The sequence below is a fragment of the Hippocampus zosterae genome, chromosome 1, assembly GCF_025434085.1.
Source record: "Hippocampus zosterae strain Florida chromosome 1, ASM2543408v3, whole genome shotgun sequence".
Lineage (NCBI taxonomy): Eukaryota > Metazoa > Chordata > Actinopteri > Syngnathiformes > Syngnathidae > Hippocampus > Hippocampus zosterae.
The window spans coordinates 23,769,480-23,796,935 of record NC_067451.1 but is presented as its reverse complement, the minus strand read 5'-3'; the positions used below and the strand labels follow the sequence as shown (position 1 = coordinate 23,796,935).

Genomic DNA, 27,456 nt, shown 5'->3' with positions numbered 1-27,456 from the left:
ACTTGGCGATATATTTCTCCTCCCAAACACAACCCTCGCATAAATATTGATGGCATATTTTTGGCTGCTGGGCATGAATCGTTTTTCAAAGAGGGAATTTTAACTGCCATGCAAGCGTGTCTGCGCTGCTTTCGGGCCGCAGTGAAGAGAACCCTTTTTACTATTTATTGTAGATACTTGAAGAAAACCGATCAATAATCTTATTCACCTTTTTTAAGATGCATTTTTAACATTGTCATGTCGTTTCAGCTTTTTATTTGTCCTGAAATGCACCCCGGTAGTATTGGCGTGCAATTTTGTGCTGATTATTCTTCCCACCTTTTAGGTCTACGAGCACGAGTACAAAGCAGTGCTGGATGGCGTCGAGACACACGGCCTGATGGAAATCGACCCGATTCAGCAGATTGAAATCTTCCGAATTGGAAATGGGAGTCAGGAGGTTCTCGAGGTTCATGACTTTCAACATGTGAGTGAAGGGACAAACGTGGGCGTTCAGCGCAGATGTGGGAAATTGTGATGATCATCATATTTACATGTTAGCGTTGCGAAAGAGTCAGTGGCCAACAGGTACTGAAATAATTGTTCACAATGTTGATACTGTTGTATGTTCTTGGCTGCATCAACCATTATCTTGATCAGTAATTCTCAAAGTGTGGTATGAGTACCAGAAGGAGCATGCGACAGAGGTGGGAGTAAGTCACATATGTGCAAGACACAACTAAGTCTCAAAGACGCAGATTCCAAGTCTCAAGATGCAAGTCCAAGGTCACTGTGGTCCAAAGTCACACTCACACCTACAGACAATTTTAAAGTGTTCAGTCAACCTCACATGGATGTTTTTGGAGCGTGTGAGGAAACTGGAATAGCCGAAGAATACCTACGCAGGCATGGGAAGAACACGCAAACCCCACACTGAAAGTCCGTGGCCAATATATATATATATATAATTTTTTTTTTTTAATTATGACTTCACTATAATGATCACTTGACTACAGTGTGAGCATAGACCAAGACGCAATGCGCCTAATTTGGGCCGCTGCTGTTTAAAGGAAACTACAGCCTACTTTTTCTCTGGCAATTGCTGTGTAAATGATCATATCGCGATGTCAATCCAAAACAACAAAATGATCCTTTGTTGAGGATTAGTGGCATACCAGCAACAAACAAAAGATTTTTTTGTAACTCCTGTTGAACTTGTGGCTGATAAAGCTCTGATGTGGACCAGCTTATTCGAGGTATTTAAACGGAATAAGCTTCCTCCTTATCAGTCGAGCCTACCGAGTACTATGTTTGATAAGCCTTACAATTTGGAAACAATAGCCGGACACAGTTGTAAAAAACTGCTGAAGTTAAAATGCCGCCATGAATGACACTAAAATATCTCCCAAGTGTGTTTTGTTCTGTTCTTTCATTTGATGCCACTATACCGCAGAAGAGTATGTTAACATAAAGAAGAGGATCGGGATGATGACCAAGAGGAAATAAAGAGTAGAGCCCGGGACTTAGCGGGACAACAACTTAAAATACTAGAAATGTAGGGCAGACGAACTGAAGGCCAAATGAAACACCAACAAGATGCAAGTCAGGTGTGAGTGCCCGTGTATAAGGTAATGTGATTTGCTGTCTGCTCCGGCCAGGGCGTGTCCCTTCTCTCTGCCAGAAATGCCTTCAGCTCCCTCCAAACAGAATAATTGGTGCAGATAATGAATGGAAGGATGACCACAAATTCTGGTAATAACCGCCTAAACACACAGTCATTAGAAGAGTGGATTTACTGTTTAAAGGCACTCACAACAGCCCCAAGAGAGGGTTTGTTCTTTCCGAAAAGACTAATTCTAAGGTAGCAAGTTGTTTGTGGTACAAACACCATGAAGAAGCCCGTCTCCATTTGTTCCACACAGCAGCTTTTGCAGTCGTAATTTTGTCTCCAGCAAAACTCATTAGCTTATCTTTCATTTCAAAATCCTGCCCGAGTGTGCAGGAGGTTGCAGAAGCAGCACTCCAGACAAGGAAGCCTCATGCTCAACTTGCTGGTAAGACCCATTATTCGTACATCGTTATTCATTTAGCGTGAAATGTTGATGGATAAATCTTCAATTTGAATCAAAACAAACATATTTACTTGTTGTTGGCGACAGTAGACAGCAGAAAGGTAACTTCTCCTTACCCGTTTCTTTATCTTTCCTCTTTCTATGTTCTCTCACCAACCTCTCTCACACACACACACACACACACACACACACAAAAGCCTGTTGCTTGTTCCACTTCACGCTGGTAAAGCAAATCCCTTGAGGAGACTCGCTGCTCTTCCATGAAAGACTAAGTAACAAGCTAGTAAGCACAGTAATTCAAACCTTATTCTGAGTGGAAGAAAGAAGGATGGGAAGGAGGTGGAATAAAACACACCGAGGGGCAGCTGTGTGCCGATGGTAAAATTGATTTCTAACAAAAAGAAAAAGGGGGCTGTTGCTTGTCATTGAAAAGGACCACACTTGGCCAGTCCAGACACGGTCTCCATTAAGCCTGAGGGCATTTTGGGCTTTTTGCCACCAGAACTCTGAGCCGCAGATGATTTTCAGCTGCTTATCTTCCAAAGCAATTCAATGACACAAAAATAGTAGAGATGAAAAATCCTTGCTGAGAGCATAGAAGCAGCATCGTATTTCTTGAAATTGGTTGCAAACCTGCGCTGAAACTTACTGTAAATTCGTGACAAGGACAGGAAAAAAAGAATGCTGCAATTTGAATTAGTAGCCGGTAGGCACACCTAAGACTGAGACATATAAAGTATGACTGAAATGCGCACACCACATCATTTTAAAAGGAAAAACTGTCGATTTCATTGCAGAAACAAACACAAACAAGCCAGTGCATTAAAAAAAAGAAAGAACAAAAAACAGTTGGTTTGTGCTGGGTATGAACACAGCCAACCTGACTCACCAGTCAAAGTGTTGACTGCTTCTTCTCATTTCCTTTAAATGTGTCATACTCACTTCACACCTGGCATGGAGACATTTCTTCGAAGAAAAGGATGCAGCAAAACAAGCGTGACTGTGCTTGGCTTGTGGGGCAGTAGAAAACACAACCTGTGCTCCGATCAAATTCACCCAAATCGTGTTCGACCAGACTTAGACGTGCTTCCGGCAAGCGTACAGCTAAGGCCAATTTCTGCTTCCAAATGATCAGATGTACCAGGCGCATGTCAAAAAACACCAGACCAGAACATCAGCACCAAGTGAAACTCACCAAAATGTGATATCCGACAAGGGAGCGCTTACAAGAATTTTATCATGATAGTTGTGTGACACAACACCAGATGTAAAGTTCTTTGGCCATGTAGATACACTGATATAGAGTGCACACAATCAAATTAGAATTTTCATCAATAAAGCGGTTCTGAACTGACGAGTGGCAGAAGAGCGGACCGGTAAAATGTTCTGACGGAAGTGATGACAGAACCACGGTTAAGACTGCCAGGCTGACGATGAGAGTTTGGTTTGGAATGACGTTTTCCCCCTAATATAATATATCCTGATCATGAATAGAAGATGTCCAAAGATTATCAACATCTCCCATGTAATTGAAACCCAGCGGGAAATTATTCAAGTGCGTCATGGAGAGGTTCAACCTTCACCAGTTTGGTGACTGTCCAACAACAGCATCAAATGTAAAATTAGGAGGAAAACATCTCCCCAGAGGGAGTTAAAAACAACAACACTGAACATGTGACCTTTAAACCATGTGACATTCATGTCTGCTGTGCAGAGAAGCACACAAGAAGTGACATTCGAAGTGCAGTTGAGTTCAGAAGATGCGTGCTGCGCTCTGATGGTCTCAGATTGTTTCCCCGCTTCTCGGCCGGTGTGTCCTCTGGGCCTAGGAGGGAAACGCCACATCCGGATTGCTCCTCCACTCGGTTGACAAGTCAGCATTTGCTCTACGAGGGTTTGCGTTGGCGCCCGCAGCATCGATGCGCTGACTCACGCATCTGCGACGGCACCGTTAATACTGGCGGGTACACGCCTGTCGTCCATAAAAACGATAGACTGAGTGACTCCAGCCCGTCCTAATGGAGCATCCAGTGTTTGTTGGGCAGCGTAAGACAAAGATGATGTGGCATTGAGCCAGTTGACTCTCACTACACTCATGGATAATTTGAGCATGATGAAGTTTTAATGGATGGGGACCAAGCCCTGTCTTGAATTGTAAAAAATTGCAAGCAAAGGACAGCGCGTCTAAAAATGTTTATCATTGCCTACATTAGTTGTTGCAATCATACATACACCTCAAAGTATGAACCCAAAACAGTTAAATATCATTTAAAATTCAACATTACCCTTAAATGGTTGAAAGATGATTTCATTTTGAAAAAAATGCAATGTACAAACATGTGTACATGCACATGTTGCAAGGACTCTCAATAAATACCACTGGCAACAAAGGCCTTTCTTTTCTCCTCCCTGACAAACAAAGCCTGTCTGTCAGTCGAGAAGCCTCACTTAACCATACTTTCTTGACAGCATGTCTTATGGCCCCCTTCCTCAACTGGCGGACCGCGATCCACGACCGGACCGCCGACCTCCTCTGTCCGGCACTGCACATTCCTGTGCTCCCTTGTGTCAGTATTAAAATGGTTCTTAACTCCTCTTCTGATATATTTTTCAATGATTTCAGAGGGGATGCGAAAAGGGGAATTGTACAAATGAAAATAATATTTTTTGTTTTCATTTTTAGTATTTATTTTGGTAAAATTAGTATTTTGTTTTGCTTTTGTTAAGTTAAGGGAAAAAAGACAACTACTGTTTAACAAAGTTAAAGTAAAAAAAAGAGTTCCTCTGCCTCAACACAATACCTCTCATTATTTGCTGTGTACTGGCAAAGTGAATACTTGTTATTTTCATGCACCCCATTATTGGTTGGTTGTGAGGAGTGTTGATTTGTATAAGCTTGGCTAGACCATACTAAATGGGCATATAGCCCTGCTCCTCATGACCACCGTGCATGGGACCGGACCTTGGTCTAATAAAAATAAAAATAAAAAAAGTGGACCGACAGCATTTCTAGTTGAGGACCACTGTCTTATGGCATCATGGTGCCAAGGAACTATGTAGAAGTGAGGTGATGAGCTTCATATATACTCAAATAGTGCCTTGTTGCAATCTTGGGGCAATTCTCAACTTTTTGAGGGGTGTGTCAGTGTCTCACGGATTTTTGCCGTAGGGCTCAGTCATGGTCGTCTTCCTTCCTTCTTTAAACCGGTCTTTGGTGGTATCTTGTGACATCTAGGGGTTATGGTTTCAAAAAGCACAAAAATCATAAATAGGTTTTCATGAGCAAATAGATGGGACTGGGTCCAAAAGAATAAACAGGACTAGGTCAATCTGTGAATACCGGTCTCAAAAATATGGGGGATACTGTCATTATATGTGTGGTTAACTGTTTTGAAATCCAATCCAATTGGCGACCAACCAGCGTCACTGATTTTGAAAGTGCTGCTGTGTAACAATACTCTTGTTTTGAGGTAATTCAACAAGATGTGAGGACCCAAGCATTTGCCAGGGGAATCACTGACTAAATACACAGCCTCATGGACTCGCAGTAAAATAACATTCAAACAAAAGAGCAACAACCTTCGTTTGAATGTTTCTGTTCCATGATTTTGTTTTGTCGTTGTTGTTGTAGCTGCACTATTGTAAAGAACATCGATCATGTTATGTTGGTGGCCAAAACATTTTTTTTTCTCCCTTCATAACCATTGCACTAAAATTTTCGATCCTATTTTTGCAGTGTGGCATGGTGGATTGTCTAGTTTGAAAATTATTTTTCTGGAGAACATACAGTTCTCTCTAAACAAAGCCAATGAATACAAACTCCACATATTTTGTAGAGATCATTTCAACCTGTAAAGGGTCCTAATCTCTCACTCCCGAAAACATCTCAGTCCACCAGTCCCTTGCTGTCGTTGCCTCCTGGTTGAGCCAACTGTCCAAAACTCAAGCCTGGCATTCATCAATGAATAAAGCTTCACAAACTCCTTTGTTTATTTCATTGCAGAAATGCACATTTTTCTAATTTATATTGTTCTTACCGGTATATATTTTTTGAGTACACAACCAATTAGATAATGAGGTGAAGAATGGTGTGATGTAACAGAGTGGTACCTCCTTTTTTTTTCTTCCCCAAATGTTGAACTGAATATAGGTTGAAAAGAATGATGCAAATTACTGAAGTGTAACTTTTTTACAATGAGGCTGTGCGAGACTTGCTGATATTTCATTCGATCTTTCTTCACAGGAGCTGAATGATGCATGTTGTTATGTCCTCCATCTTTTTGAATAGATGCAGATGAGCATCTCTCAAATGGATACACCACATGGACTGCTTTTCCCGCTTTCGTGGTGTCATCTCTCAAAATGACATCGCTTTTCCATTTCTCATTCGTGTGTTAATGTGTCTTTCTTCATTTTCTGGTTGGCCAAGCCCAGTAATCATTGTATCTCATCACAACATTGCCCTTTGCTTCCCCCCCCCACCCCCGCTACCCACCCCCGATATGGCGAATCCAAATTAAACAAAGACTCATCACAATAAAGCCAGGCATAAACATCGCGCTTCTGTTCTTGAGACTATTATTGTCCCAACGCAGATGAAATTACAGCCGGTAGATTACAACGGGCTTCACATTGTATCATGTCATGTGCGGCTTCTGTCCTTTTTCTAGGAGACGGCACCTTGCCAAATGAATCCACAATGCAGACCCAGCAGCCACAGGGTCATAATAACGGATTGAAAAGGAGATGTCGCAGCAATCTGCGGGTTGCCGCAATTAAATTTAGAGAGAATCAAGTTCGTTTTCATGGCACCACTCAAACAATTTTCAGCCCATGCCATTCGGTGGCGGATGTAGATCCTGCTGTCTGTTCTAATACAGTGTGACAAATGAGCAGCTCTCTGCAGGAAATAAATTGGATCAAATCTGATCTTGTTGCGCGTGTTTCAGACGCTGTCTCGGCTGAATATGTTAGATTAACATACAATAGTGTGGAGCGAATTAAAATATCTCTCTCTTTCACTCGTGCCCGTTGAGGCTCGGCGTATCAGAATGAACAGAGCGCCCGGTAGAGAATCGCCGCTCCGGCTGAAGAAAGTGACTTCCACACTTGACTGCACAGATTAAGGAGCCGAGAGCAACCTGTGACTGGCTAATTCAATGGGGGCACTCTGCAGAAAACACTTCTTTCTCCAAGCATGTCACTCAACTCTCTGGCGTAAACGCTATGAAGTGTTGTACAGCCACAGCAGAGCACGCGTGTCATTTGTCTCTTGTTTCACTTAAAAGCGAGGAGCCCTGCTACATTGGTCAATGGTCTGCGATGGCATAACATGCTGCAAAAAAAAAAAAAGAAAGAAAGAAAGAAAAGAAATTAGGAACAAGGGCCTACTGTCGTACACAGGGTTTCTGCAGGTGATTAAAAAGCATAAAACGTCCTTAAATGCATTTTGCTAAAATAAAGGCCTGAAATTTGATTTAAAAAGCATTACAGCCAGTAGAATGTCCGGAACACATTTTCTGAATACTATACATTTGTTACAGTAATTAAATCAATCGGGGGGCAACTATTTGTGAACATTAAAGTTTCATCAATTCTTTCGTACCAGTAAAATGGACTGGGGTCAATCTGCTAATATACAGTACGTTAGCTAGCAAATGAAACTCCATTTGTTTTTTACCTAAATAAGGTGGGGGAAAACATGACATGAATTTCTCTCAACTTGATGTTGTCAAGTTCTTTGATCGCCACGGCACTAAATATATATTTTCAAATAAAAGTCTCTTTCAGAGTCTGTCGGAACAGCACATTACACTTGTCAACAGGAGATTTGAAACAGATCGCCTTAAGTGTCCCAAAACATATATTTCACACTGATGGGAAAAATAGCTTCACTTTTTTTTCTTCTTTTTTTTTTTTTTGCACTTCAGATTTTTGAGATTTTTTCATTTTTTGCTTTTAAGTTTACCATGTGAAAACTGTTTACCGTGTGTTGTCAATTTTAGCTATGCAGAAAAAAATCTGCATGTTGCTGATCTAAATTGACCTTGATGACCACCCTTAATTCATTAATATAACCAAGCATCATGCTATATTACACATTATATTATTGTTGTTATAAACACTTGATGTTCTCGAAAAAAAAGGCACACCAATGTGTTTTTCAATCTCTTCCTCTCTAGAGTACCCTGTTGCACTGGGGAACACGATAACAGTTTCATAACATGCCATAAAAACTAAAAAATATAAGATTCATTCATGTGAGCTCCTCGGGCTTTGATTCTCCTTTCAAATCAACACCTTGCAATACAGTACAACTGATGCGCATCACAGACAGTTAATGAATGAAAGTTATCTCTGAATTTCTGAGCATGTTTTTTTTTTTTTTTCCCCTTCCTTCTTTTCAAAGGGACTCACCGGGATCCGGTTTGCCGAACATCAGAGGTGCTACATCAGGAGCCAAACCAGGACACTGCCCACAGCGGCAAAGGTGGAAGCCGAGGAAGGCGACCGAGCGGTATGTCTCCCGCATAGCTTTGCAGAAAGTTTCCATGCATGTTAAAGGGAGATGGACCACTGTGGGCGCCTCACAGATCCTCAACCTGTCCATCCCATCTCGCCCCTCTTACTGGGCTTTGTGATGCCGGTGGCACTTTGTCAATTGCTCACAACCCCACAGCCTCTTTGTGGCTCACATCAAATGGTGTTTGCTGTCAATCCTGATCCAATATTAATTATTAATCCTGTCCTCCAAAGGCTCCACTCAGATAGCTTAAAGGGGGTTTGGGGTTTGACTGAGAGGGATGACAGTAATATGCTAGGTTTTTTTTCTTTGTAAAATATGTTTTCGCGTGTCTCCTCTCAAAGTTTGTAAGGATTCATTTGACTTTTCTGGGTGTGATATAGCTGTATGGTGAACTCTGTGAAAAAAATGAAGGAATTTAATCAATGAAAATCCCCCTTTTTTCTGTGTCACAGTGCAATTCACTGAGTGGGCAGCATGTTCAAAGAGAAAATCCACATTCATGTGCTCATTTCCATTTTACCTTGTAGCTGAGAAGAAGAAACTGGCAAACATGCAGCAAAGATACTCCATTCAAAAACACAGTCAGTCAAATGTCAGTGCAGGCAAAACTTAAGTTTCGGGTTTTTTTAAACTAAGAACACAAGCTGCACCCAAATAACCAAACAAATTTGGTTTCCTCTCATCTCCATGCAAAATCCATGTTTACAGATATTAATTGCTGGGCCATCACCATATGTCCACATAATTTATGCCTTTTTTTAAATACTCTGAAGTGTAATTCATTCAACCGGCAGCTCCAAAGTAAATCATCCAAAGCCAACAAAGTGAGTGGGGCGAGATATTTGTAGCTGTTAGTGGGACTGTTATAAGGACAATTTTGGCCTATGTTCAGTGGAATCCATCACGCCGCGACCCATGTGAGGATAAGCGGATCAGAAAATGGATGGATGGAAGTGGAAGGGTTCTGGCCTGTCACATCATTTTATGTGGCCCGCTAAAGCAAATCAAGAAGGCCAACTATCATGACGCTTGCTAAAACACGTATCTACATTTCAAATTGTCATACATAACATGTAAAGTTGAGATTGCGACCGTTTTCTTATTAAATTATAGTAACTTGAACAAAAGTTTAATTACTGTATTCTTGACTTCCGATTTCAAAACTGATGATCCATCATTTTTTCATGTACTGATGTAAAAGTCAAAAGTAAAACATTTATATGGTTTCACAGTCATAACAGCCATTCGGGGAAACTGCAACTGCAATGTGGCCCTTGAAGAAAATTTGTGTGTCACTTCTTTTATAAATGGTTGAACTTGACCCTTGTTACTTCATCAACTGAGATTGTTACACTGAAAAAAACCTCCTTAAGTTGTCCATGAACACTGGTTGCACACGATTAAAATGCAATAAACTCAGGCACGCCTCCAGAGTTTTTCTCTCCTGAGGCTAACGATAAGATAAGAAAATCTTTTAGTCTCGCAATGGAGAAATTGACTCGATGACCACCCTTAATTCATAAATATAACCAACCATAATGCTATATTATGGAAATTAAAGGAGGATTTGATCGGTAAATAGTGGGGCTGAGAAAACAATTCAGGAATATATTTTAGTATATCGAATGTCAAATAAAATGTTTGAGGGCCTTAATTGGGGGCGACCGAGATTCTGACGGGGCTATAGCGCCCCCTAGCCACGGTGTGTCACCATCCGTGTGTAAACTGACGGAATTTGCCCCTCTTCTCCTCATAAATAATGAAATAATATACCACATACCAGATTTTAATCACGTGCAACAAATTCTTTGTACACTTTTTACTTAGGCAAGTTCAAATGATTTGTTTTTGAGTGTACAGGCAAGTTCAATCCCTGTTATAGAAAGCTTTTTTTTTTTTCCCGATCAGTCAACTTCCATGCCTCTGTGTGCTGCTGCTGCGAAGGGTTTCTTTTTCCATCTTAACCCTTTACGGCACAGGAGAGCTGCAGTAAACATTATCATGGGAGCTGTCTTTAGAACATATACAGTGACCTTGGCCTGACCTCACCAACAATAGACAGAAGCCACTGAACCGTCCTCTATGAGAATCCTCCCACGTTTGACCTGCCGAAGCTGAGCACAAGTTCCTTCACAAGTGGTGGAACACATGAAGCTCACAGGGGTTAAAGCCAAGCACTTGTGGCTCCTCGCTCAACCAAGCCGCAGGCTTTCAGCGCTCAAAGCAACCATGGTGGGCTTCAGAGGCGCACCGAAAAACAATGGGAAAATGGTGGAGACACTGCAGGCGACTGATAACAAAATCCAGCCTATATGAGGGCACCGCCAGGTGACAAACATGAATTGTTTGCCAGAGTTTCCCCCACCCCTCCCTTTTCAATTTGCCTCAGCCATGCTGCGTCTGAGGGAGTAATCCCTGAGCTTCATTTCTCTTCCCCCAGATTGACACACAAGTCGCCTTCTGCCTCCCTCGCTGCCTTGGTTGTCAACGAATGCTGCCTGCTCCATTTAACATTCACTTAATATGGATGACCAATGCTCGCCGGGCATTCGAGAACCTCCCACTCACATGGCTGCGAACATCAGTGACGAGCAAGCCAATACACCAAAGTCATGCAAGAGTTGCGACTGCTCCTTCCTTAGAATGCGTCAAGAAATCAGATTGGAGCATGACTTCACCAGAGAAAAGTATGTAATGACAAAATATGGAAAGAGGTAGAAGTAATCTATTGCAACAAGTGGCTACATGTTGCAAATGCGAGTTGCTGATGATGTCGGTGTATATGAACGATACACGGTATAAGAACAAGAACATGAAAAACTAAATGTAACCTGAATAAAAAAATATCGCTACATATCATGACATAAATATTAACGCACAGTGACTTGGATTAAGTATTAATTTGATTACTGGTCTTGAAATAGTAACATTAAATTACATGGTCCCCCCAAAAAATAAGTTATACAGTATTAGAATGCATCACTGATATAAGATCCAGGTACTGAGGCTATCTGGGAACCCCAGGATGCCCAAAAAGAAAGTTTGCAGGGAAATGATGTGGTGGAGCAACCCTGCCTCTGCCAGAACTATTTCTTTGCCTAGATTGTAGATTGTTCTGTTCTGGTTTGTGACAGGTCGGCGGCCAAAGCAGTAAGCTATTGGGACTGTGAGAGGTAACTAAGTGGCTGACAGTGTGCACCTGCGAGCACTGATTTACAACAGAACGCTGTTCGGGCAGCTGCTACATCAAGTAGCCTAGCAGCACCTTAAACTGCTCATTTGTCCTCCTTGTTGTTCTGGTCATGAGAAAATTGCTAAAACTTACTCACATTAACAGTGTATTCTGAAAAATCTACGAGTTTTCTTTTTATTAGTAGCTCTGTTTAAAAGCCTGGAGTTTGTTGTTTAGAATGCACAATACTGTATTGCAATGAAGGATAGGAAGGGCAGTACAACATTTGGTACAGTTGTAAAAAGGGAACAAGAAAAAAACAACCCTCAAATGTACTTTTAAATGTTTTTTTTCAACAAAAATGAACATGCAAATGTATCTTGTAAGTAATTGAACTTAATATCTAACTGCAATAGTTAATGTAATAAATGTGATTATATCAGATAATGGCTCCCAGTCAGGGTACAACCTGCCTTTCTCTCAAAGCTGGCATCAACTCCAGATTGATCAAAGATGTATGGATGGATTATGTCACATACTGTACATACACATACAGTTTCACATTTAAATATATTTAACTTCATTCAAGTGCTCACTTCATATACTTAGGCCCGCCTTTACCATCGGGTTTACCTGGTTCGAAGCCTAGGTGGCCACGATACTCAGACCTATCAGACGTTTAATAATAAATTAATAAATCACTGCTGTCAGGCTGCTGAATACAAACACGTGAAAACCTGGACTCACCCCCTCACTCACATTGTAAATAGCACAATACACCATACAGTGCTGTGTTGAAATGAACCAAAGATCAAACCTTTTTTCAGGCCCAACCATTTAAAAATAAACAAAAATCTGAATGGTTCCTTCCAAACAACAGACAGTTTTAAAAAATACTGTACCAAACATTTCACTGACATTGTGGGTTTTGTCATGGAAAAAAATTGACAAACTGTACATCGATGCTGCGCAGAGACTGTCAGCCAATCAGGACGCAAAACAATATGCACTGTAAAAAAAAAATGCACGTGAAAGATTAACCATGTTAGAGTGATGGATTACTGTATACTGCAATGTCAATATCAGGATCTGATTTACTTTCCAGTCCCCTTGTCGCTAATATGGTCAGTAAGGTGTCAAACAGTCAGGATCAGAGAAGCATGTCTAAAGCATGATTCATGAATGTTATGATGGTAGCTTCATGGATTTGATAGTGCAAAGTTGAAATGCCAGTATTACAGTCATAGAGTGGCAAAAGTTGCTAATATACTGTAAACATGTCAACTAAAATTCATGGCTTGGAACAGCACATAAATAATAATAAAAAACAGATATGTGCAGTAAAGCTCCTGGGTGCCATGATAAAACATTTGTTGATCTCTGGCAAACATAATAACACTTGAAACAATGTGTCATGGCCAATGTTTCCCCGGTTGGCTCTCAGCAGAAGGCGAGGATAAATTCATTACAGTACAGTAGAAGGGGTGCATAATTAAGTCCACGGCACTGTAGGCGGAATGTCGTACATACGCAGGGAGTATACATCAAACAAATCATCATTATTTCTCAGGCCCAATAGTTGATTAAAAAATAATAATAATAAAGTTGCTTGTGTAAAAACACCTGATTAGTCAATAGTCAAGTCAAGTCAAGCTATTTATAGAGCACTTTCAAACAGCCATCGCTGCATACAAAGTGCTGTACATGGAGCAATTTAACATATACAATAAACAGTAAAGGAAATCGGTAACAAAGACGGTAGGAAGCACCAAACGGTAAACGGTAACCAAGAACAAATCTAAGTCATGCTGAGTCGAATGCCAAAGAATACAAGTGAGTTTTGAGGAGGGCTTTGAAGATGGGCAGCGAGGAGGCTTGCCGAATGTTCAGTGGGAGGTCATTCCAGAGACAGGGACCAGCAACAGAAAAGGCTCGATCCCCTCTGAGCCTCAGTTTAGTTCTTGGTACTTCTAATAATGTCTGGTCCACAGACTTGAGGCGCCGGGCAGGTGTGTAGGGGCGGATGAGCTCAGAGAGGTAAGGTGGCGCGAGATTTTTCAGAGATTTTAAAACAAAGACTCAAATGGAGGGGCTTTGTAGAAGTATGTATAAACCAAAGACGGTAATCATGTTGAATTTGTTCTTGTCAACTCGCATTTAGAAATCTCTGCACCATGCTAAAAGGCCGACCTTTTCATGCACTTCCCTCCCAGGTGCAGCTCCACACCCACCTCCTCCTTACAAGTTATTGCACTCGTTTGTCAGCTGTGAAAACCAAGTCATGTTATGAGCCACGTGCCTTGACCTCCATTTCCTTTTTACTCAGCTTGAGCGGTTAAGAGGTCCAATTACAGTGGGCTGCTAATGCTCCTCAGCTCTGACATTAATTTCAGAGAACTGACCGACTTAATGCAGCAGCAAGGCACGTATGGTGGGTTGCCAGTCCACATGTGATTTAAACAACAACCCTGAACCATAATCCAGCACACATTCCGTGTTTAGGCATATTAACCAACTCACAACACTGGTTCTATTGTAAGTGCATCTTGAGAAAGCAAAGACTGGTTAGTCGCGGAGCAGCGCGGTAATCTAGTGGTTGTATATGTGCCTCAAAGCACTTACTCCCTTTCAGCCTTGCATTTTCTCCCAGTGCTTGTGTGAGTGTCCTCTCACATCCCAGAAACTTGCACTTCGGTTAATTTAAGACTTTGAGCCACTTTAAATGGCGAAGAAAGAAGTCGGCTGCGACCGCTCCTACAGTTGCCGCAACCCTTCCTCTTGCACTTCCACCGGCCACCGCTCGTCTGCAAAATTACCAACATTGGGTATAACCATTGGGGACAAGGAGCTGAGCCGTATATTGAGCTGTCAATTTACCGCTCGATATACGTTCCAAGCCTCACCTATGGTCACGAGCTATGGGCCGTGACTGAATGAACGAGATCCCGGATACAAGCAGACGAAATGGGTTTTCTCCGCAGGGTGTCCGGGCTCTCCCTTAGAGATAAGGTGAGAAGCTCTGTCATCCGGGAGGGACTCAGGGTCAAGCCGCTTCCCCTCCACGTCAAGGGGATCCAGATGAGGTGGCTCGGGAATCTGATTAGGATGCCTCCTGTACGCCTCCCCGGTGAGGTGTTCCCGGCATGACCCACCGGTAGGAGGCCCCGGCGATGACCCAGGACACGCTGGAGAGACTATATCTCCCAGCTGGCATGGGAACGCCTCGGGATTCCCCGGAAAGAGCTAGAAGAAGTGGCTGGGGAGAGGGATGTCTGGGCTTCCCGGCTAAAGCTGCTGCCCCAGCCAACCGACCCTGGATAAGAGGTAGAACTACCGACTGCTGTCAGGCTGCTGAATAAACATACGTGAAAACCTGTAACCATTGTAAATAGCACAGCCACCTTAAGCTATGTTTTCTATGCTATTGCTAATGTATTATCTTTATTCTACAAATATATTGCTATTGCTTTATTTTATATTACACTTATATTGAACTATCTACAGTCTTTTCTGAAACATGTATTTTGTGCAATGAAACACTTTACTTTTTCTCTCCACCCCCCAATTTTGCAGCTGTAGACTGCAAATTTCCCCAGTGTGCGGGACAAATAAAGGTTATCTTATCTTATTTTAGAAAACGGATGGATGGATGGGTATAACCATAACCCTCCATGCAGAAAGATTCCATGTGCTGCACCGGATTTATGATAATTAAATAAAGTACTTTAAATTGTCCATAGGTGTGAATGCAAGTGTGTGTCTGATTGTTTGCCTGTATTTGCCTCGCAATTGACTGGTGACCAATCCAGTATATACCATGGCTCAGACTTAAACTCAGGTGGAATACACTCAAGCTCTCAGTATAGAAAATGGGTGGATGGTTATTTCTGACTGACTCTGTGCTCATCAAAAAGTAACTCCGGATATAATTTAACCATGTATACTAAAACAGGAACTTCTTACATACAATTAGAAAATAAAATCAGGTCACTGTCATACACATTTGCAGAATTCCATCTATGTAATGGCAGTGACACTACCTCAGACGGCAACATATTAAAGATATCGGTACATTACAAAACAAAGAGGCAATAAAAAGGTGGAAAAAGACAGTGTTTATGGTGTGTCTACAGTAGTCTGCATGTAATATATCAGCGACATCGGGTTTGTGGGACACATTGCACATCACTGTATAATGTGAACATCACTCACGGCCAAAGGAGGGGCACAAGGCAGGGAGAGTAAGGGACATTATGACTGAAATTATGATTTTTTTTCCCTTTCAAAATAGAATCACTTCATCTTTGACTATACACCACTGCTACCTACTAATTTAGGCTGAGAAAATAAAGCGTGTCACTTCCCTGATATGCAAAGTTCTGAGCTTTTTGTTACCAGAAGGTCTCAAACTGGTCTATTTTTAACAAGGACTGACAGGGGCAAACGTGGATACAAGGTGCACAGCCCCATATTAATGAGTCCTGCGCCAAAGATAGCCTCAGGATCCAAGTCTAACGAGTGTGCAATTAAGTTTTAAACTGAGGGAAAATCACCTTCTAAAAACATTTGTCAAGTGAACTGTTCTTCTGGCTTGCTAATTAAAGAGGGACTTAGAACTCTGTGTTTATTTACACCAGCATGAAAATAAAGATGTGTACTGTATTAGCGGAAAGCATTAGCCAGTGCCTGTCATATGTCTCTATTAGACAGTGCTGACATGTCGTCGCGATCATTAAGCAATAATAGTTTACTTTACAGCTCATGAACTACAGGATCAACAAATTAAGCTCACTGATAACGCTTGGATGGCAAGCGATGCATCGTGGTGCAGCAGGGAGGAGAAGATGAGGAGGAGGAGGAGGAGAATGCAAGGCTTTATTGTGTCTGTCACATTAAACGATACTGCCGCCGCATGCGCGATAATGAAGATCACTTGCAAAGTCATTTGAAAGTCAAATCATCACTGTCTGAATTTCAATGATGTGAAATAAAAAGAGATTGCTGCAGGCTTGATGGAGGAGGAGGAGGGGGTCAGGCAACAGGAGTCAGGGAGCCAGCGTCCTCGTCTCACAGAGATGATAGATTAAAATAATCAGACTGATGCTGCTGTTTGGCTCACGGGGTTGTGGGTGGTTGTGTGCCAACAGGTGGATGCCATGGATACCAAAATGGAGGAATCCCAAGTGTGGGTTCCCGCCGAGGAGCCCATTGTTGACCTGGCATTCCTTTTCCAGTCCAAGATCTGGGAATTCTGCCAGGAGCTGCCCATTCATTGGATCCATCCCTACCCCCTGAGCGGTAAGGCATTGGGGAAGGATGGTGAGGGGGCTTCTCAGCTTAAATCTACTTACGCCACATTTTGGGCAAGGTTTCTTATTATTATGTGTAGATGTTTAATTGTTGATGCTTTCCACGTTGACAAAAAAAAAACTACGATGACTCTGACCTCAGCGAAGTAGAAGAGGACGCACCGTCTCTTCTATAGTGAAACTCCTCTACAACAAAGTCATGTTTGCAGCAAGACATTTTTCACAACAGGGGGATTTTCACTGTAGCAAATTTGATCTCAGATATAAACGCACACACACTTTCCAAAATTGGATTTGTACAGATAAAACATGCACAAATATTTCTAGCATACTTTTTTTATGTGGATTACCATTGTGTGGAAAGGGAATTCAATTCATTTTGGGGTTCTGTTCCATCACTACAGATACTCATGTGGATATTGGGGTTTTTGTTTTTACGTATTAGCATCACAACAGCACTTCTATTGTTTGAGGCGCAAATCTCTTCTTGCGGCTTTCTGCTGATTGCTTGTCATTAAGGAGTTCTGTCAACAGTTGAGTATTCAAAACAGTGTTGCGACTACGTTGGCATCTTACTTGTGTTTCTGATTTAGATTCGGAGCCGGAGGAAGAGGAGGTGGAGCACGTGGACGCCCCCGACACAGAGATGAAAGTTCATCGTTCCACCCGTGATGTGGAGTATCACCCTCCCGTGAATGATTACGTAAGTGTGTTGTGACATCCGAGGAATCTACCGCAAGTTACAGTCAAGTCACTTCAGTTAGCTGCGGCTCCGGCTCCACTTTGTCCGCATATAAATCGCTCACTAATTGATGTTAAAACTGACTTTGTACACCAGAGGGCACAGCTCGACGTATCTGTTTAAGCAAGGCCAGTTCATTGAAGAGTCTCTTAATGTCCCTCCATTAATTGAGAGAAACACCGAGCCTCTCCAAGGCAGCAAATTGTGCCTAAAGTGGCTTTCTCACTTTGCAGAGCGACGCACAACACAAAAAGCATGCTCAAGGTCACTCGCAACTGCACAGATAAGTTACATTTATCAACAACGCTTTAATTATCAAAGTGTACAACATGAAGGGGGAAAGATAGACGGCATATTTTCCTGCGTCGCATCTAAACCGCTCAGCAGTGCAAGATTAATTATCCATGCCTGTGTGAGAAAAAATATTTTGGGCACCGACATAAAGGAAAGCACACTACAAACCATAACTGCAGTACACACGCAACACACCACATTTATCACTTACACGCAAATGGCCACGAAAGCAGAGGCACTTTCTTTTCAGAGCAGTGTGACACATGGACAGAAACAGGACTTGTTCTAATGGTCACATTTATCAGGCCAGTCCCAGAAACACTTCTCAACACTCCTTGACTCTTATTTGCGAGAACAACGTGTGCCTTCAAGAATTTAGGAGGGACAAGTTAAGGACAAAACATATTTGGTCAAATAGTGCCAAAGGGTTCTTGATTAATTCACCTGCAGCAATAGGTGTTGATGGGGGGGAGGACCATAGCGGGACATTTCATTTTGTGATATCAAATAACTTCTTACACAAAATAAATAATGATGACTCTTTGAAAAATCCATTTTCTTCAGCTTCAGCTCGGTTAGGTATAAATAGTTTTCTTCAAAAAATAAAAAAAATAAAAAGATAGCTTTTATCATTCATTCATTCATTCATCTTCCTAACCGCTTGATCCTCACTAGGGTCGCTGGAGCCTATCCCAGCTGTCTCCGGGCAGTAGGCGGGGGACACCCTGAAGCGGTTGCCAGCCAATCGCAGGGCACACAGAGACGAACAACCATTCGCACTCACACTCACACCTAGGGACAATTTAGAGTGTTCAATCAGCCTGCCATGCATATTTTTGGAATGTGGGAGGAAACCGGAGCACCCACGCAGGCCCGGGGAGGACATGCAAACTCCACACAGGGAGGCCGGAGCTGGAATTGAACTCGGTACCTCTGCACTGTGAAGCCGACGTGCTAACCACTGGACTACCGGGCCGCCCAGATAGCTTTTAGGAATAACTATTTAAATTTTCACAATTAAACTATGAGGTTGGATACATCGAAAAATGAATAATACTGACTCATGTGTACTTCACAGTCCTCTGACCATGCTTCTCCATTCTGCTTTTTCCCTGTGGAGAAAATAGTTACGGGTAGTTGGTTTGTTCATTCAAAGAAACAGGCATGCCATTTTCAGTTATATTTGAGAACGGGTTCTCCATTAGCGAATCAGACAGCAGAACACAATGACTGTTCATATGCTGTCAAAAATATATATACAGGTGTGTGTGTGTATATATATATATATATATATATATATATATATATATATATATATATATATACTGATTGAAACAGCCTGCCCAACTGACATTTTGGATCGGCTTGGAAATACGACAGACTCACAATGACAGACGAGTGTCCTGGCCAATGACTAATGACGAAAGGAACTTACCTTGAAACATGCCATAATCTAGAATTTACCTACGTGAATCAAGTATTAAAGTCATAATTACTGTAAATGTTTGTATGAAAAACACTTTCAGGCATAAATATAAAACAATCCCAATGAAAAACAAATGCCGGTAATTGCATGCCTTCCTTTTTCAACACAATCCAACAGAAGACTTTTTAAAATAATAAGGTTAATGATGTACACACAATTCAATGGCAAAACACCGAAAAACAACATCCCACACCTTCTGCTGCAGGCAAGATTTCTCAGTGCAAGGCTCTAATGGGCAAAAGAAGTCAACATTTGTGTGCGGCTTCTCCACCCAGAGCACATTTGTAAGGCATAATACCCATTTGGGTCCTTACGACAGGCTGTCAAATAGATGGCGATGACCTTTCAGACAGGTGCACGTGCATCACACACTCTGTGGCCCAAACGGAATAACTTCCACAACATGAGGCTGATGCGATGGTGCCAGTGTCCTTGACCTGTGTGGCAAGGATATGCTCACAAAATGGGCAGCAAGAACCCACCCCCCCCCACACACACACACACACAAAAAAAAGCAGAATTTGTTGTCACGGTTTTACAAAAGAAAACCACCAAGTTGTACAAAAATACATCTGTATTGTAGTACTGTATTCGTGGCTGAGTGAGTGACATCTGGGGCTGCAGTTGGATTGGCCGAGTTTGTCTGTCTGAGTTTAGGCCTGCAGCTCGCCCTTGCGAGTTTTCTCCTATTGTATTTGTGGGGTTGATTATTTGTCCCGTTCAATAAATGACTGAAACTGTCTTGCCCTCATGCTAGGACAATATAACTTTGTTTCAGGCCACGCCCACAATAAGTGAAATCCGCGATATTATAAAAAAATCCAGTGAAATACTCTCTCGAAATACTTGTTTTTTTTAACTCGTGAAACAAACAAATAATGCAAAATCATTTAAGCACATTTCATTTATTGAATATCGTCCTACTGGACCAATCACTCTGTTGACAGTTCTATAAACAGTCCCGTTTTTTTCTGAACTAACAAACTTAATTTATTATCGCACAATCTACATCAATAACCATTCCCAAAGGTGTACGTTGTAAAATGAACCTGCATGCGGCAGCATTTAAAAGCAGGATTTCTGACGATTACATTGAATTGGAAAACTCAGCTGCACCGATGATTTACAGGTTAGATTTGTTCTGAAAGTCAGCTGTAATGATTGAAATCCATCGGTGCAGCACGCACTCGTAGAAATCTTTACAATCGCACCAAAGCTGCTTATCGCTAGAGAGTTTAGCCAAATAAAAAGCTTTCGCCTTATTCAATTGCATCCACCTTGGAGAGACGCTGATCTAAGATCGGGCGTTGCGGCGTGATGCTTCACAAAAGCAGGACAATGGGCATGAACATTAGCCCGCATGTTTTTGATGTGAGAATGAACGTGACGCCGTTTCATTTCTCATCCCTTAATGTGTTGTTTAGATGAACCCTAACAATCGTCCCATCACTTTATGTCCCGCAGTTTGTTTTCTTCATTTTAGGACAAGGCGGAAATCAAGGAGATCATCAAATTCTATGTTATGCTGACCGTGGGTATTCAAAAGATGGCTTTGTGGCAGTGGTGTCTCTTTTCATTTCTGGCTTGGCGTGCATACGACAAGTGGCTGAGTCGGGTAAGGTGGTGACGGGAACAGACCGTTATCCTCGTTGCTGTGGGACTTCGTGTTGTTGGTAGGGTGGTCATTGTGCCCATTGTTTTCTCATCCCTCCCTGGTCGCTCAACCCCTCTATCTTGTTTTCTGTCTACGCTCTGTCCCTCTAAGCTGTGTCTGCGCATTGGCACAAAACAAGCAAAGACAGACACAGCCTTTTTCTGTTCAAGGATTCCTCTATTGAGGGACTTTTTGCCCTTTTTTTCTTGACCTGCTGAATCTATAAAGTCCCTTGAAATAACTTCTGCTGTCCGTTGGTGTTACTAAAAAAGAACGGACTTGCTTTCATTCACTTTTGCAATAGGTATCTCCATGAAACTTGTCGAAAACCCACAGGAAATACTTTCCTCTCATTAAATGGCTAGCAGTTTTTGGAGGTGTACGATTGCGCACGCTTGCATGTGAGCTCAAGTCACACGGAGCAAAGAAAGCTCATGGTTCTTACTTTTCATTAACACTGCTTGTTTGGGAGCGACTGCCTCAGATTTCCCAAGGTGAGCCATTCTTATCGCCGCAGTGTTCCCACTCGAGGAGGCGACTCAAAAGCCGCAGTGATTAATATGTGCCGGCCGTTTTAAGAGGCTAGCTCTGATTAATTGTCTTTAAGGTACAATGCTGCCTTTTGGCTGTTTATTTGATTTGTTTTCTGGCGGGCCGTCATTTGAATAAAACATTTTCTCTATTTTTCCTTCGCAGTGTCCGACTGTTGTGTGAGAAGCAGATAAGATAATCATTGGTCCATTGAGGGGTTTGCTGTTGTTCCCATAACAGATTGTTGACAGCCGGCTGATGACCCTGAAACTTGACTGAAACAATAAATCATTAGAAGCCTTCCTCTGCATGTCGTGGTGATAAATCAAACGCGCCTAAACAAGATATCATCCGGCGCAGCATCTCGGTGGTGTTTTAGACCTCGTAACTTTAGAGTTTTACTCGATTTATCAGAGGTCACATCAGAAGCCTCCAAGTATTTGGTCATGAAAAAATACTATCAATCACCGCTCGAATAAAACCATATTTGTGTACACTGCTGTGACTGATGCTATGCCCACCACCTAACCTCAAATGTGGATCAGCTTTTAAATGTGAATGATCAAAATCAGACCATGTCAAAAAGTGCAAAGTTGCTCTGCATAAACACGCATGGTTATATATATGGATATATAAGGTTAAAAAAAAAAGTTTGATCCTGCCCTTTAATATAGCAGTAGAACAGGGTAGTTTGAACAAAATCCAGCCTTTTCTCCCAGTGGACTCACAAACTGAGCTGATCTCATATTTAAAACGGATGCCATGAGACAGTTATGTACCAGCTTGAAATGTCGAGTGGAGCAGTTTAAAGCCCTTCCACACCCATCCCCCATTGAAAAAAAACGCCCCTCGTTCAGCCACGCCCATTGAAAGTACACATCAATCACACAAATACTACAGTAACTGCACCTCATGAAACCAGTTTATTTCTTTGCATTCTCTTTTTTAACATTTTTTCTTCACGCGTGGAGTCATAAGAATTGGTTTGTTTTTGTTTTGTTTTGTTTTCCGATGTGTTTTTGTGACTTGGTCCAGTTTAGCAGCATGAGACTGACTTGTGTGCACCTCTGAGTCTCCTTCGCGAGCAATCAATGTGTCGTTTTGCTGCCTCTTGACTCAAGCCGACGTTTCCCCAAAAATCCGATGCGGCTTTTCCCGGAAATTGAGTCAACCCTAGCTTCGAGCAACACGGCCTGATTGTCTCAGATGAGACATTTACTAAAAAAAGATTGAAAGGTGGCACAATGTGGATCGAGGGCAGTCGAGTTAAGCTCATTAGGTGTTGTTCTTGATCCAAGGTGCGGGCCCCGCGAGTCTTCCAGCGCGTGAATCAGCCAGCAGAATGACCAACTCCAGGGGTCATTAAATCTACCTAATTTACGTTTCGTTTGGACTCCAATTGGCCACTCTATAAATTTAGAGGCAGCCAGCGAGAGCAAATGAATGAATCCTTGTTAGGCCATCATTAGCCTGCTAATTGCTTGAGGAATGTGACGCATACTCAAAGTCAAGGTCAGGGGGAGGGTGCTCATTTGGATGCCATTTAGGCAGGCAAGGCTGACGTTACGGCGGAGTTATGAGGTCAGAGATGAATGAAATAGTGTCATTCTGCTGCTTTAAGGCACGTGCGAGCATTTTGATGGAAGGTGTCTGCGATGGACAAGAGAGAAATGACACATGGCGCGCGTACAGTATGCGTGCGCAACACCGCCATCGCTGACCATGCTGGAAAGGTCAAGGGGATCGCATCATGTTTTATTTCCCTGAGATTTAATCAAACGCTATTTCTGTCAACTTCTTGCATCCTCATGGGTATCGATTTTTTTCATTGATCTTTACACATATTCTGGTGACGTATGAAAGGCCCGAGTTCACTAAATACGCCTCTCCTTTGAGCGCTCACACCTTGAGGAGCCACTATCATAACCTTAGCCTGCTGTGAGGTCCCTGCGGTGAGCTCTCTGATGACCATTAACATATTGTGTGTGAAAGTACAGACAGATGAAATGTTTCAGCAAGCTCCACTCAGAGTATGCAGATGTAAGGTACAAGCAAAGAATGTGCCGCTGGAGTTAGTAAAAATGTCATGATTGTTTGTTGATTTTGAGCTCTCGTGAACACAAAAAAAGCCACTCTTCTGCTGACCGTTGCTTCCCACACAAAGCTCATTTTCTTCACTTACTGTTCAGAATGTCTTTTTGATATGACCAACCCATGCTCTAGTGTCGATGACTTAAGTATGGTAGAAACAAACTTTTTTTCTGCTGAAAGAAAATAATCTTTTGTTCTGTTCTTATAGTGTCACAGATGACAATATTCTGGAGGAAAAATCTGTCAAAATGCTCGAAAAGGGCTACCGATGAAGGTGTTGAGTACAGTAAAAAAGTACAGCACTTGTCCTTTGCTACTTCTCACCACTCTTACTTCACCTTAAAAAAGATTTTTAAATTGAGCTCCAGATGACGCATTGGTGAGAGTGACGGAATGTCATGTCCATCCCCCAACAGAGAGGTGTGGGTCTGGAGCTGGACAACCGCCTGGACGAGCGCGGTTACTGCTGCCAGTACTGTCATCACGGCCACCGCTTCTGCCGTCGCTACCACGTGCCCCTCGGTGGCTTCAACCCGTGGCCGTACTACTACCGGGGAGGCCACGTCGTCTGCCAGGTGGTGATGCCGTGCAACTGGTGGATCGCCCGCATGCTGGGGAGAGTCTGAGGGGGGTGTTGTTGTCCGCCTTCAATCGTTGCTCTCTTGTATCTTTCATACCACTCGTGAGATGAAAGTGGACCGACCGCCGTTAATTATTTCCTGAGCTGAGTTTTGGCGTGCTTGTCACACGAAATGAGCCCTGGGGCATTTTAAAGGCTTTCTTAAAAGGCGGGCGTCATTGAGCATTTCCTTTGCTTCTATTTTGTTGCCTTCCTATGTAATGCATGCTAGCAAGTTTGGACCGTGTCAAATATTTGAGGAAAAAGCTTTACATTTTTGTTTAAAAAAAAAAAGATTGCTGTACTGTCTAAACCATTGCATACAGTATGACAGTAATTCACATGGTGGTTTTCAATAGACGTTTTAATGTCACTTTTTGGGCAAATGACTATGAATAAACCTTTACACATTTTACACGTTTAGTGTTTTTGCCATTGAACATTTTGACTACAAATACAGATACAATGAAAATAATGAATAAATATATTACATATATTACTTTCAATCCGACATAAATGAGTTATGTCTCACTAAGAGATTACGAGCCGTCAACTATCCCCAAGTGTATTGACCATTTCAAACAAAGCTAAAGAAACATTTCTCCAAGTTGTCACAGTTGGCTTTCCTTTCTTTCTATAAAAAATGTCATTGAATATTAAACGTCACATCGTCTGGCATTAATAAAACAATATGAGCGCCCTCAAAGAGACGAAGACGTCCCTGGGGTGCGTTGAGTAAGTAAGTGAGAAAGTAATGCAATGCAGCTCACTCTGCCATGCAAAAACAAACCAAAAAGTATGCTAAATAAGTACTGTATGTGCCTAATGCAAACCAATGCACTAATGTGCTGCATCTTGACCTCAGTGCCTTGTGGTAATGTCATTGATATAAATGCAATTTTCTTGTGGATGAAAAAGAGGGAATGACATATTAGCTCATGCAAATACGTATGGATTGAGCTCAGGCGGCGGCCACCATATTGTTATTTCTAAATCGATAACGTCGATGGCCCGGGGCAACGTGTCGAGTAAAAAGAATAGCGGTGCAGTAATTGCGAACATACGTCAAATATACTGACAAGCATTTGGTCCAGGGATAGAAAATGGAGGGCTTCGGAAAAGTTCACATAATCAGTTCATTTCTCTATATTTTTACCTTATCACGAGCTTTATTATTATTATTCAAGCCTGCTTGTCTGGATGCTGCTCCACTCACAATGTGGAGGAAAAGTGTTTCCTTTTTTTCCTCAAGAAGCCACCATTGGTTGTTCGTGTTTCTCACAAAAAGTCTCCCAGGACTCTTTTGTGTTGTTGAGAGAGTCAATTGTCAAGGAAACCCGAGTCTCTTATAATGCTGAATACTAGTGGATATGTGGACTGACTGTATTTAAGGCTGCTCACTGAGCACTCATCACACCAGTTGGGACACCACTTTCAATATTAACCACAAAATGGAAGTTTTAAAAGCAGCTATATCAAACACAATTCAATTTGATTCTCATCTGAAACTATTTTCAGTTTTTCACCATAGGTAACGGAAAATAGGGTGGCCTTCATCAGAGCTTTGTTAACTGTAAAAAGTAGTATCATTTAAGAGATCCAAAACCGTCATGTGAAAGTAAAACTAATTAGTTGTCTGACGTATACACATTCCACAAAAGAGGTACATAAAATAAAAAAAGAAATGCAAAATTATATCCTGTCGAACTGTACCACCCCGTGCGTACAACCCCCTCCATATGAAGAATTAAAAAAAGAAAAGATACATTCATTTATCACTTGTTAGAATACATTGTTTGTCCACAGTGTCGCCCCTCCCTTTTGTTTTGTTCCCTTTTTCAGTGTGGGCTGGGCGTCTCCCTAATCGGTGCACCTGCCTCTCCTACACACCTGCAAGTGAGTCTTCAGCTCATCAGCCACTTGCAGCCTAAAAACCAGCCTGAACAGCCACCCGTTGCCAGTTCGTCAGCGATCCTTCCTGCCCTACTCGCGCCTGCCAAGTTGCTACACTCTTGTACTCTTCGACTTGGTCATTTTAGCTCCCTTTCAGTTCCTGCCCCCTAGACCTGTCCCACTTCCTGGCAATAAAGCCGTTCTGAGTTCATAATAGGGCTGTTCACACGGCACACATTTGCTCCGGCGCTGCACCGATGTATTTTGTTGCGATATGTTTTGCACCGCAGAAAATTGTGTGGAGCGTTCACACGTACAAAGCCGCTGAGCGTGACAGCATCGGCACAGCGTCGGCGCAGCCCCACTTGCGTTCACCCAGCAGTTTCTGCAGCGGAGCAAAACGACGGAAAACAAACGAGCTGTCGTGTTGGTTCTTTTTAAAACGTACTGTATATACACAACTCAAGCGACTACTGGACCGGCACGTCCTTCTCCTTCTCGGTCTCCGTGCCTTCTGCTCGAGAGTGACCGCCCAAGAAAACGTAAATCAACGATGACTTCAATGACACTCAGAAAAGCAAACACTAATGCGCCAAACAGAAAATCAAGAAAGGAAATTACAAAATAAATTCTATGGGGGCCGGGGGGTTATGAACACACAACAAAGGAACAAACAATTCTGAGACAATCCAGTCTCCTACAAAAGGAAAGATGCTACCAGCCAAGTCTCATGTCGTTATTAAACAAACACATGACGGAAGTCCGACAGAGCACGAAAGCAACGCATTCTCGGCGTACGTAAACTCTTCACAAGCATTTGCTATGGAGCAAATTTAACCCAGTTGCGTTCACACGTGCAAATTTACACCGGTGCTGCTTCGCAAACGAGCATTTGCTCCGGAGCAAATTTTTAAAGCACCTCCCTGAGGTGGATCAAATTTGGGCCAGTGTAAGCCTTTTTCCGGGGCTACGCCGGAGCTAAGTTGCACGTGTGAACGCTCTACTGGGGCAGCCCCGGCGTAGCACCGGACCAAATCTTGCCGTGTGAACAGCCCTTATTATGTCTGCGTGTGGGTCCTGTGTTCATT

At 42.3% G+C, this 27,456-nt stretch overlaps 1 protein-coding gene across 3 annotated transcripts in view; it reads left to right on the top strand.

Annotated features, from left to right (window-relative positions):
• tnmd (tenomodulin) overlaps positions 1-24,965 on the top strand; it is a 74,467-nt gene extending 49,502 nt beyond the window's left edge. For all 3 annotated transcript variants that reach the window (XM_052076034.1, XM_052076025.1, XM_052076016.1), the window contains exons 6-10: positions 326-466; positions 8,461-8,568; positions 16,897-17,047; positions 17,652-17,761; positions 24,273-24,965. In XM_052076034.1, coding sequence (XP_051931994.1) covers positions 326-466; positions 8,461-8,568; positions 16,897-17,047; positions 17,652-17,761; positions 24,273-24,482 — 720 coding nt within the window. In that variant the 3' untranslated portion in view covers positions 24,483-24,965. The remainder of the gene's footprint in view (positions 1-325; positions 467-8,460; positions 8,569-16,896; positions 17,048-17,651; positions 17,762-24,272) is intronic.
• Positions 24,966-27,456: the final 2,491 nt, after the last annotated feature.